The sequence below is a fragment of the Colletotrichum scovillei genome (assembly GCF_011075155.1).
Source record: "Colletotrichum scovillei strain TJNH1 chromosome Unknown Contig00006, whole genome shotgun sequence".
In the NCBI taxonomy this organism is placed as follows: Eukaryota; Fungi; Ascomycota; class Sordariomycetes; order Glomerellales; family Glomerellaceae; genus Colletotrichum; species Colletotrichum scovillei.
The window spans coordinates 1,391,813-1,403,550 of NW_023336264.1; the positions used below are offsets into that span (position 1 = coordinate 1,391,813).

General features: G+C 53.1%; 4 protein-coding genes across 4 annotated transcripts; 3 read left to right on the top strand and 1 right to left on the bottom strand.

Moving 5' to 3' along the window:
- The first annotated feature begins 1,545 nt into the window (after nucleotides 1–1,545).
- On the top strand, nucleotides 1,546–4,607 carry HER10_EVM0007688 (uncharacterized protein). The gene is made up of 2 exons (XM_035483046.1): nucleotides 1,546–2,671; nucleotides 2,720–4,607. The coding sequence occupies exons 1-2, from the start codon at nucleotides 2,628–2,630 to the stop codon at nucleotides 4,497–4,499; spliced, it is 1,824 nt and encodes a 607-aa protein (XP_035332907.1). The 5' UTR covers nucleotides 1,546–2,627; the 3' UTR covers nucleotides 4,500–4,607.
- Nucleotides 4,608–6,760: 2,153 nt separating this feature from the next.
- On the top strand, nucleotides 6,761–7,544 carry HER10_EVM0009194 (uncharacterized protein; the record flags this gene model as incomplete). The annotated part of the gene is made up of 2 exons (XM_035478690.1): nucleotides 6,761–6,821; nucleotides 6,898–7,544. 2 exons carry the CDS (start codon nucleotides 6,761–6,763, stop codon nucleotides 7,542–7,544), a joined length of 708 nt encoding a protein of 235 aa, XP_035333088.1.
- A 632-nt stretch (nucleotides 7,545–8,176) lies between these two features.
- On the bottom strand, nucleotides 8,177–9,325 carry HER10_EVM0008705 (uncharacterized protein; the record flags this gene model as incomplete). Its single annotated transcript, XM_035478217.1, has 2 exons — nucleotides 9,160–9,325; nucleotides 8,177–9,079 (listed from the first exon to the last, which is right to left on the bottom strand). Exons 1-2 carry the CDS (start codon nucleotides 9,193–9,195, stop codon nucleotides 8,177–8,179), a joined length of 939 nt encoding a protein of 312 aa, XP_035333030.1. The 5' UTR covers nucleotides 9,196–9,325.
- Nucleotides 9,326–9,474: 149 nt separating this feature from the next.
- On the top strand, nucleotides 9,475–10,726 carry HER10_EVM0012405 (uncharacterized protein; the record flags this gene model as incomplete). The annotated part of the gene is made up of 2 exons (XM_035481801.1): nucleotides 9,475–10,354; nucleotides 10,412–10,726. Exons 1-2 carry the CDS (start codon nucleotides 10,166–10,168, stop codon nucleotides 10,724–10,726), a joined length of 504 nt encoding a protein of 167 aa, XP_035333506.1. The 5' UTR covers nucleotides 9,475–10,165.
- Between the last annotated feature and the right edge of the window lie 1,012 nt (nucleotides 10,727–11,738).

Consider the following 11,738-nt stretch of genomic DNA (forward strand, 5'->3'; position numbering starts at 1 on the left):
AAAGTCGTCCAACTTGAGCCTGGTGGGTTTTCCTTCAGTATATGGGTGGTCGGGACCCAAGGGGGCGGAACATGGCGCGTCGTCCTTTTCATGCGTTGTGCATCTCCTCCCTAGATCTGGGCCCTGACCTATTTCTTATTCTGGTCTTGTTGTAGCCTGCACCAAGGATCCAAGATAAGGGACGGCATGAAGAAGAAGCGCACTCTTCCTTGGAATCTAGCGTGATCTTAGTACCGTAAGGTAAATAATCTACGCATGTGCTGGTACCAGCATGTGGGGTGTTGTTCAAGAGAGACGAATGAATCAACTCCCAAGTCCGCCCTTAGCAGGGCGGCTGCCCGCGTAAGGAGCATTGTCGATCCGGTGGAGGGTTTCTTGTCCCTTGAATATGCCCACAGACTTCTGCAGGCAATACGAGAAAAAGGTGTCGTGCTCGCCCGTAGATCTTCATTGAAGTTCGGACACGTTTTGACGTCGACGATCCACCTGTGACGGAGAGATTCTGATGTCACTTCCCTTGATAGAACGTGGATATGCTTTCCCACCTCGGCATCGAGTTCGTCGCTACGGAGAAAGGCTCCTCAGTGGTCGGGGGTTTACGCAGTAGTATTTGGGCTTCTAGGGTGCCATCGGGCTCCATCGACTCCATGTTTGTTTCGTTTCGTCAATGGATCAACACGGCAGTGATGTATTGACCTGGCCTGGGGAACAAATAAGTTTCAAGGTCTTTCGTTGCTCGGATGGAGAAGCCGGCCCAGAAAGAGCATGCAAGCTAAAAAAGAGCTTCTTAGTCCAGGGACACAGGGGAAACCCCTTTTTCTGCGAGGTACGTACCGTTGGTTTGGCATCGCATCTCGTTTCTTCTGCATGGCCCTGGTTAAAATGCCCTCCCCTCTCTTAGCCCCCTTGCCTAGGTACTTACCCCCCGAATTAGCACCAAGCATAATAAGCTTCGGGCAATCCAAGAATGTTAGGTACGGTGAGTATCTCGAGTAATGTACCTTTCAGTTGGCCGAACTCTGCAGAAATGCAGAACCCGCAGACATTAAATCTGCGGCCGGCGGTGGGCTAACGAAAGATTTTCGAATGAGAGAAGCCGTAGAAACTTCGAAAAAGAGATGAGTCCGCGGGTGTTGAATCTCGCAACACCCTTGATCCTGGACTCTATTGAGGTGGTATTTTCCGGGGGATTGCGTCTTATCAAACTGTATGTTGCTTATCGTGGAACCTCCAAAGTGGCTCATCACGCGTTTTTGTCCAATGTCTTCGGGGTTGAATTCGCATAAGGGTCGTTATGTCCTTTTTTCAGGGGTCTTGGCCGTCTCTCCCTTTGCAGGTCACCCGAACTTCGTCACAACTCGAGCCCGGCTTGATGCGAGTGTGGGTGCGAATCTGGATGAAGTGCCCACGAACTCCTTGCAGCTGCAGCAAAAAGGATTCCATTTTGACCCCCCCTTCTTCTGTTCCCCCCTTGAACCTCCTTCAAAAGACCTCCCCCACTCAAGCTGTTGACGTGCGCGCGTGGAGGCCCTATCCCCGATGATATGAAGCTACGCCAAAGGGGGGAAAGTGCGAAATTGCACACAAGTTGCCAATACGGCCACCAATCCCCAGCGCGAGGAACGTGTGCAGCATCGTTGTGTGTCGCGCTCTCACCGGGCTATCGTTTCATTAAACACCAATCCAAAGAGGGAAAATGTGCCTGGGAGAGGGCCTGTTCTCATCTCCACACTGCAGTCGGTCGTGGTCCACCCTTCGTTGGCGACAGCGGCGACGTCGCAATAGCTCGGTCTGCTCCGGTTAAGGTCCCCATCGCAGGTTCGTTTCCTTAGACTTTTGTTTCCCGTCGTTCCTCGTCTCAGCCCTTCACGATCTTCCACCATCTCTTTGCTCTCTCTCTCTCTCTCCTCCTTGCTGGTGGCTATTGTAGACTTGTTTTGCAAGGGATCGATATCAGTCTCATCGCTCTTTATCACATACATCCCGCCAAGAAGAGACTCACCACACTTGTTGCTTTTCCGCTCAAAAACTCAAGCCCTCTCTCAACCTTGTCTCGATTCAGAATCCACTCCACCGGAGCTCTGCCCTGTCCACTGATCTGGGCAGCTCGCCCATCCTGGCCTCCCTCTTCGGGACGTTATTACTGCTGGGCCCCTGATCTTGTGACGGATCAACTGCTTGGGGCCGCGAATAAGGATCGTCGCCCTTGTCCATCACCCAACGCTGTCTCCACAACTTGAGCACTTTCATCCGGAAAAGACGCGACATGGCCCGTATGCAATAACCACCACCGCTCTTCCTCTCTTTTCACGACACCATTGTTCCTCCTCGGTCGCCTTCTACGCCTCCGAGTGCTCGTCATTGGAGCCGTGGCAAGCACTTTTCACCAATTGTTCAATTCCCTCGAACTGGTTCTTCCTTCATTTCGCATAGCCATACTCGTTCGATTGTTGACCTGGACGTCCATTGCCGGGATTGGGCCCATTCTCTCACTCTCTGTGCATAGCTCACAGTTGTTTTATGCCCTTCTTTCGTTCTGTATGCCCCTCACCAACCCCTCCATCTCGCTTCGAAGGTCGATCCGACTAACCAACGTAGTTTCTTGATACCCTCTTCATAACGCAACCATGGTGTCTTTTTTCGGGCTGAAACTCGGGGCCGATAAGAAGAAGTGCGCTCCCAGCCCTCTGTCGTGGATCTGCAAACTGACTTTGTGAAGGAAACCTGCTGAGAAGGCCGAGATGAAGCCTCAATGGAAGAAGATTGACCAAAACACGCTTGGTCAAGGGCAATTCTTCGGAAAAGATCTGGACCGTCCCATTCTCATCAACGGATCTCGCCCCGGCACAGCCATGTCGAACAAGAGTTTCGCCGCCAACTTCCGTCATCCGAATGCGCCGTACCTCAATGGCGGCTCATCTTCCCTAGTCGATCTGGGTGCACCCGGCGTCAAGGGTATTCGGCCTGTTGGATCCGAGGCAAATTTGAATATGCGTTGGAACAACACTTCTGTGACCAGCTTGAACAACATCGCATCTCCACCGATCATTACCGGTGTCAGTGGATCAGGAAGCAGACCAGGAACACCAAACTCGGCCCGGGCCAAGGCTTGGGTCAACCCTCTCGACGTCCACTTTGCTCGTGATGGTGCTGGTCCTAGGAGCGATGGAGCTCTCAGCCCGGCACCGAGTGCTGCACCAAGCGGTTATCACTCTCCGAACAATATATCGCCTCTGCCTACACCGACCGCAGCCAACGCACCTCGAAGCCCACTTGGGCAGTTCGAATTCAACCTGAACCCGTCAGAGTCGTCGAAAGATGACAAGCTGACTCCAGCTCCGTTGTCGCCCAACAAGGCCTTACCTTCGCCTCCTCAATCCATCAATGGTTCGCTCCCGCCATTGAGGACAGATCTCAGACCGAAGACTGCAGTTACTGCTGTTCGTGAAGCTCACAGGCCGCGGCCAGCCGCACTTCCGTCCCCAACCGCGTCGACAGGACGTTCCAGCGACGAGGACCATTTCTATCCCAGGCCAATCATCCAGAATGTTGCCGCAAAGAGGGACACCCTCACTATCACCACCCCAAGAAGGCAGAGCTTCTCCATGGATATCGACAATGATCCTACTGGACTCGACTTTGGTATGGTGGAACGAGGACGAACACTAGAGCGGGAAAGCCCGATTATTCCACTGAGTCCTGTTATACCAGTTAGCCCACCGCCAAGGAGCGCCAGGCGACCGCGTCCGCCAGAAATGAAGATCCTGCCGCAACCTCCCAGGAGCGCTGGCTTGCCGCCGCCCAGACCGCAGCAGGTGCCATATGAAGGACCGCTGCGGAGCCCTGCCCGGCCTCTGGACGATTGGCCCCCTGCCAGACAGCGTCAGGATTCGGATGCTCGAGAGATGGTCTCTCCGACCAGGGACGGAGAGCATGTCCAGTACGATAGCCGTGAACGACAAGGTCCAGAACTCAGAGAGAGGAAAGACTCCGGCGGTCGATCTCGCGACGATCTTCCTTCCCCTCCACAGGGATACCTTGGACCCCCGCCGACCTCGAGACGGGTCGCGCCAGGTGAGGGCGAGCGGAACTACGGTGTCACACCTGCAAACCGTCGACAGCCTCCGCCGCCCGTCGAGCTTCAGCGCAAGGCGTCAAACCCGCAGCAATATCAGCCGCCTAGCTGGGATGATCGGGACGTCCACCACGGAAACTTCGCAATGGTGTCACCTCGCATGCAGTCGCCGCAGCCGCCCACGCCGAACAGCTTGATTCCCGAGGCCTCGAACGATGCGAACTGGCCGTTGCCGAGCCCGTTGGCAAGCCCAACGTTCGGAAGCCAGAGACCGCAGACGCCGAAAGAAAAGGCAGAGGCTCAGCAGATGAGTCCACCTCCAGTGCTTCCTCCGCCTCGTGAGCGAGGTGATGCGAGACGGCCAGACTTTGGACTGAGGGCCCCGACTGGTATTGCAGATGAATTCCGGGTAGGGTTCATCTAGACTTCTAGGAAAGTATTAGCAAATGATGCATCCCGTCACGCCACTGTAGTATATAAGACACACCAAGAGACAGGGTACATCTCGGGAACCTGGAGTTTGAGGACGGAGGGCGGAACTATTGCTTGGGTTTTTTCCTTTGTTGGATCATTTAATGTTGGTTGGGGAAACAGAATGGCGAACGGAGCGAGGTTTGACGTTGGAGTTTGGTTCCTGAGGTAGTCATTAAATGATAATGTAATCATTCCAATTGAGACCACTACGGCCGTGGCTTCCATTTTTCAGTGTCATCTTAGGTACATCTAGGAACCTGAAGTGAGGTACCTGGGTTCGGTATTCTTTGACGGATCCCAAGTTGGAAGTATCGGTCCGGCATCTCGTCCCCTTCCGAGGGGCTCGGTAGCTCCTTCCTTTCCACCACCACGGTTCACTAGGGGTGCTAGTGTCAACCGTGAAAAGGGAACGACGGCAAGCTTATGATTCTCAGAGAACTTGATCCTTGATTGTCTCATGCTAACGTGCTCAGCAGAAGACAAAGGGTCAGCATTGTGAGACGCGAGCATTCGGCGTCGTTCCTTCCCGACTCGATTGCGGGACCACCAACCGTGGTGGGGCCGTCATCACTGGAGTTCCTTCCAGATTTCCACGTCAAGCTCTAAGTACAACCTACGAGCTCGAAATTCCCAATAGCGGCGGACATAGCTCAGTTGGGAGAGCGTCAGACTGAAGTCAACTTCAATCATTTAATCTGAAGGTCGTGTGTTCAATCCACACTGGCCGCATATTACTTTTGATTTTTGCTTCTTTTGACATCCGGACCGCTTTATTTGTGATGTCCGGCAGACAGAATGCAGTTTTTGAGTGGTTAAGTTTAGCATACATTTTGTTTACTTTCGTCGCTTCTGTTTCCTCTGATCATAAATTGACCTTTTTAGACTTCGTCCCCTTTTGGTCCGTGCTCTTTGCCGGCACGTCGTGGGCTTTCCTCACAGCGACACGGAACCAATAAAAAGAGAACTTCTGCATTGCATCACAATCTTCTGAACGAATGGGAAAGTAACCTGCGGATAGAATATGCTGTCCGTCATTCTGCGGTTTCTGGCAGCGGCATTTATGTAAAGTTGCACGCCAAGCCACTGAGGAAGCGTTCATGAGCGCAAACTCGTCATCCAAGACCATTTCCTAACCAGCCCCGGCTTGCACGACATATTCCTTTCGCATCTTCATACAAGCCAAGTCGAGATCTTCCAGACCCGCGACAAACCACAATAGGCGCCCCCGGGCAGCACCCACATTACGTGTAGATCGGACTACGCAACGCCTCTGGCTCAGCTGTCACAGCTCAGTCGAAACAGGGGAAAATGCGGGGGGCTAAGGAGCGAAGTAACGTCAGAGAACCGTGAGGCTCTCTCTCCCAAGTCAGGACTTCGGGAAGAGAGCTCTCTCTCCCCATCTTCCGCCTCTCCTCAGGAGCCAGCGCATCCGTGATTCGACTCCTTGTTCCCGCCCACCGCATCTCGAAGCCTGGGCGGCTCGGTAGACATGGGCTTCCAAAACATGTCCCGCTGCACGTTCAACACCCGGCCGACGGTGGGCGGGTCAGGGTTCGCCCCCTTCCTGCCCAGAAAAATAGCCATGAATTGAAGCTTATAGACGCCTCATCAAAGGGGGGTCCGTCAAGGCTGTTCGCGTGAGGCGCGGTGTCCCTGGATTGGTTCGTTTGAGTTGTTTGCCTTGTTACGGAGTACTTTTAAGGTATTCAAGGTTTTCCATCACACCCGGCCAGGGGTGACGAGGTAGGTGCCATCCAACAAGGGGCGGAAGAAGAAGAAGAAGAAACCCCATGCCCGTGTTTGAGATTTTCCGGACGACGGGCATGCCATCTAAACTTCCGATGTAGCGGAATGCTTGTCGTTAGTGTTGGCCAAGATCGGATGTCTGACGCCCAGCCGTCTGGTCTACCGGACGTATCAATTGGCGCTCTTGCTTGGACTGGTGAACCTTTGTTGGCCCGTCTGACGGAACGGCACTTCCATGTGGGCGGGAAGTATAAGGATCGAGACCATTCTTCGAGCTGAGCATGACTACTTTCTTCTCTTCTTCAGTCACTGTGTGATCCAAGTCGGTGCTCTCTTTCTTGTTTGTAACCCTCACTCCAGTGCTGTGCACTTTTTCGATTCGGCCAATCCCATTTTTATTCAACCTTCCTATAATCCTCCTCCTTCTTTCCTAGGTATTTACAGGGAAACGGAACATACCTCAAGATGCGCTACACAACCATCACTCTCCTTGTTATTGGTCTTCTCACAGGCAATGCCTTGACTGGTAAGTCATTCGCTCAGCATTCCTCGATTCGTCCTCTCAAGAGAGACTTTGCAAGACTGACATGGATTCCGTACAGCACCTGCTCCTCAATTCGGTGGCGGCGGCGGCGGCTTCGGAGGTGGCCGTGGTGGTGGTGGCGGCGGCGGTGGTAGAGGTGCCGTAGGTGGTGCAGGCGGCGGCGGCCGAGGAGGCTTCGGCGGTGGTGGCGCCGGTGCTGGTGCCGGAGCCGGCGCTGGTGCTGCTGGTGCCGGTGGTGCTGGAGGAGCTGGCCGTGGAGGCGGCGGCGGCAACAGAGGTCAGAACGCCGGCCAGAACGGAGGCGGCAACAACGCCGGCAACAACAATGCCAACGCCGGTAACAACAATGCCAATGCCGGCAATGCCAACGCCGGCCAGAACAACAATAACAACAACCAGGACGACGCCGCTGCGGACGATGCCGCGGCTGATGCCAACAATGGCAACGCGAACAATAACAACAACCAGAACAACCAGAACAATGGCAACAACAACAACAATAGCCAGGACAACGCAAATGACAATGCGAACGCCGACGACAACGCCGATCAAGCAGCGGACGCCGACGCGGCGGCCGACTTTGTTGGCCTGGCTTGCACCGACGGAACTGGTGCTGGCGCTTGCCAAGCAGACGGCCAGTGCGATGTCAATGGCGACGTCAAGGTTGTCGCAGGCCAGTGTGGCCAGGCCGCTGCCGACGCCTAAAAACAGACGGTTTTATTATTGTTAGGTGTAGCCAGATGGTTAGTTAATGGAGGAGGTTTCTGTATATCGTATCGTGGCTCTCACCTAGTGATCCTGAAAGGCCAATAGTGTTGAATATAGATGTGGATTGAAAGAAAAAAAGAGTTCACCACCGGTGTGGTTACATCTCTTGGTGCTTATTCTGAGAAAAATTGGCGCTCATGTTGGGCTTCGACCTCGGATACTCGTATGCGCTGAGCCTGTCGTCGAGTAGCTCGTTGGCCTCTCAATTGATTGTTGACCATAAGCCATTCCACCATCCAGCCATTTTGTCCTGACCCGTCGACCTAGACGGACGCTTCCTGGCTGGTGAGAGGAGTGGAATTGAGGGGACCCATATAGAACTTCCTGTGCGTATTCAGATGATGGAAGCTGTTGATATCCAGACATCACCCCACCTTCCTTCTGCCGCTCACTCGACCCTGGCAGTATTATCATGTTAATCTCGTTGAGCTGTAGTCAGGGGTGCTTCTGATACGCGCGATCCGGATGCCTTTAGATATGCTGATTCGAGAAGAGTGGTATTACGAGACTTGCGTCCCTGCTGTCTAAGTGAGTTTTTGTTCTACATAGTGTACAATCTGAAAGCCTTTCTAGCTCAGATAAATCTTGATGGCCTCGTAACAGCCGATATACAACCCACCCCCGAACCCCGCCGCCAAAACCGTTACCGTGGCACCTCTAAATAACCCTCGAACGCCTTCTTTCAGGACAATCCCCCTGGCCACCGCAATAGGACCAGTCTTTGCACGAGGAGAACTACTCGGCGTCTTTGACGAAGAGTTCTCGCCAGTCACCTCTCCACCGGCCGCGAGCCTCATCCTCGTCTTGACAACATCAATTGGCACAAACAAACTCGACGACGCGCTGCCGGCAGCAGCAGCGCACAGCCCACTCGCGAGAACCTGCTGCGACGCACTCCTGTCCTGAGCCTTCCCCTCCCCTCCGAGGAACCGTTCCTTGAGAGTCTCGTAGAGACAAAACGTCAACGTGGTATTAGGCAAATCACTCGCCACGAGCGCCGTATACCCAGCCCACAACTTAGTCGGCTGCTTCGCGAAACGCCTCAACGTGTTCATCGTCGGAGACGTACCACTTCCGCCTCCCATTGACTGAGGCGAATCTCTCCGATACACCTGCGCATTCTGCTTCAACACCTCGGCAGGGTTCGTGATAGCACAGCTAACAAGACTCGCCGCCGCGCCGCTCGCCCCGTACAAAACAGGCAACGGCACGCCCGCAAAACGGCCCTCTTCTTTGGCGCGCAGCGAGTAACCCTTGAGTCCCTCGTAAATCGTGAAGAAGGCCGCCGACGACGGTATGCTGGTGATGATGGTGGGGCCGAACCCCTGGTACAGCCCGAGGAAGAGAGTCCGGCTGACGGCGCCGTTGACGGATTTGTACTGCGTCGTGTACATGGGCGATTGCATCCGCGTGATGAGCGTGTCCATGGGATGAATGAGAAAGTCTACACTCAACGTGGCTCCCGCTGCGGCCTGTTATCTTTTGTTAGTGAAGTCCTGTGATGGAAAGCTTCTGAAGTTTTTCAGTTTGACTGGTTGTGGGGTGAATTTACCGCGACGACCGCCTCCATCCCGATGGCAGACGACATTTTGGCCACCAAATGCTACAAAGCAACATAGGGCTTCTTGGTTCATGAGAAGTTTCGATTGCGATGCATTTTTGTTTTATTACTTCTCCCCCCCTGATGCGCACGTGGATTCTAGATACCAAGTTACAATAGCGCGCGTTGATAAAATCTTGACTTTTTTTGGTGCCTCAGTATCTACAAGGCAGCGGTGCCCGAGGATTCCGCGCCACTCGCCTGAAATTTCAGGTCCGCCCTAATACAACCAGCGATAGAATCAATCCAGGACATTGATGATTGATGAGACGAACAAGTGAAAGGGCACACTCAGGACTGAGAGTACTCAATACTTTTTGTCCATCCGCTGCCCACGAAAACAACTCATCGTCTGGTCCGTTTACCGCAGTCGCGTACGCCTTTACCCGCCACTCATCAAGGACGATATCATTCGTTCGGCACAGTACTTAGTATGATGTCATCCCAAATACCGCAATGCTCGCGAATGAGGGAACTCGATTCTCATTGAAAGAAGATACCAGCAACTGGCAAGCTGAAGTTACTGGATGTGGTCAATCTCAGACTGCTCATCCACTCCGCCGATAGCTTCGAGTGGGGGAACAGGAATCTCTTGGATTGCCTGTAGCCACAAATTGTTGGAAAGGGCCACTTCTTTGTCGGTATACAGGGTCAAATTTCCGCACTCAATTGTCTTTGCCTGCATTGTCCAGATGAGCGGCTGTGATGATCAAAGGCCTTTCAACCAAAGGAACATGGGTAGATCAGTCGAACATTCATAACCTGTGGTAACCCAACAATGGAAGTGATTCAGTAACAATGGTCTTGTCTTAGGTACGCATCCTTCAGTCTATATAATGCCGTTTTTTTTGCTCACTGAGATATCACTCTACATCTCAAACCATTAAAACCAACCAACCCGCAGCGTAATAGCGTGCACCACACAACTTATCATAACTACCCCAGCTAAACAGAAACCATGTGCGGCATCAAACAAATCGTCGACCAGTGCAGAACCTGCTACGGTATCATCTCCAAAGAAGAGATCCCCACCATATGCCACAAGAGAACGTGGACGCTCCCAGAAACCTTCGGACACGCAAAGGCATACTGCCCAGACCAAGAAAGAGTATACCTCGACAAGAAGCCGAGAATCAACCAGTGCCCGGTATGTTACTGGGACTCATTAGATATCACAAAGGGGTTGGATATGCCCTGCCACCAGCGATCAGGGAGCAGTCTGGGCACTCGCTCGCTGTCGCACGGTCTGGATCAAACCCGATCGACGAGCCCTTGGCAGAACGCCAGTGTCCTCAATTTGCCGGCTGAGAAGGAGCCAAAAAGCGTGGCTGGGAAGGTGAAGGGGTTCTTTGGTAAGTGTCTTTCCAAGGTGATTCCTGGGTTCGGTAGGTCCTCGCAGTCTCCTTCGTCTTGGGCGGCTCTCGATCAATGGGAGGATGTGTGTGGTGATGAGGACAGTACGGACAAGAAGAAGAAAAAGAAGAAGACTGCATCTATACCGACAGTGACGAGGGTGTAGGTACTCTCGAAAATTGAGATGAATGCCTTGCCTCTATCTCGCCATCTCTCTAGCACACAAAGTAGAAATCATTTTGCATATCTCTTTACAATACTGACGGGTGTGTATGACGTTTTCTACTTGCATATCTGACAGCTAGCCTCCTCAAAATTCGAACTGACTATGATCTCTCTGCCGGATGAGGTACTACCTATAGACTCTGCGGAAGTGACGCTCCAAACCATGGCATCAAGTTGGCATCTCCTCACATGATCACCCAGTAAGTCATCCATACTGTTCATCTATAATGAAGACCTGTTTACTGACCAAAGTGACTACCTGCATCGGTCCCGGATCGGCACCAACAAGATCAACACACCCAATCATCAGTTGCCAAGGCTCTCAGAGGGTGCGTTCGTCCCATCAAGAAGGCAGGGAGCCAGAACGACAAATCAATAAAGTGACGGGCCCGGGTAGTTGCAGATACACCGCGAATCTGTGATGGGAAACCCGAATGCGAGATGTGAACAGGGGGCAATCCTCCGTATTCGCATCGGCTTGCAACCATCGTGCACTCATGATTCAAATGCGCTACAACCTCATGGCTCCAGCGCGGAGCTGTGATCTGCAGCCAAAGGCCGTCGTCCATGACCAGAATTGAGCATCGCTTAGGAAATTGTCTGCCTAGAGCAGACGATAAGACAATGAGGTTCCTCAGACATCCATACCTAGCTCGAGAGGGGCATTAGCGACTGTGACCTACCCTGCGTTGAGCGTCGATTCTACCAAAAGTCCCATAGAGGCACATGGCAATGAAGAATTCATCCTCACAATAAGCACAGCGACATATGCAGCAAGTCAGGGCCAGTGACCCGTGCCGCACGGGATGATCCCAGGCCAGATACCCGGGCCCTCTGAACCATAGGGAGTGGGGTGGAAGTGAACCGGCAAGCGGGGGGGGTTCCCATGAAGATTTCGCGGGGAAGCTTCCATGAGATAGGGGAGGTAGGCCAACCATAAGCAAGAGAATATG

Excerpts from the sequence above, each read along its gene's own strand:
- HER10_EVM0007688 (XM_035483046.1), top strand. The coding sequence starts at position 2,628 with ATGGTGTCTTTTTTCGGGCTGAAACTCGGGGCCGATAAGAAGAA. Across the intron at positions 2,672-2,719 it reads CTCGGGGCCGATAAGAAGAA|GAAACCTGCTGAGAAGGCCG; the intron begins GTGCGCTCCCAG and ends GACTTTGTGAAG.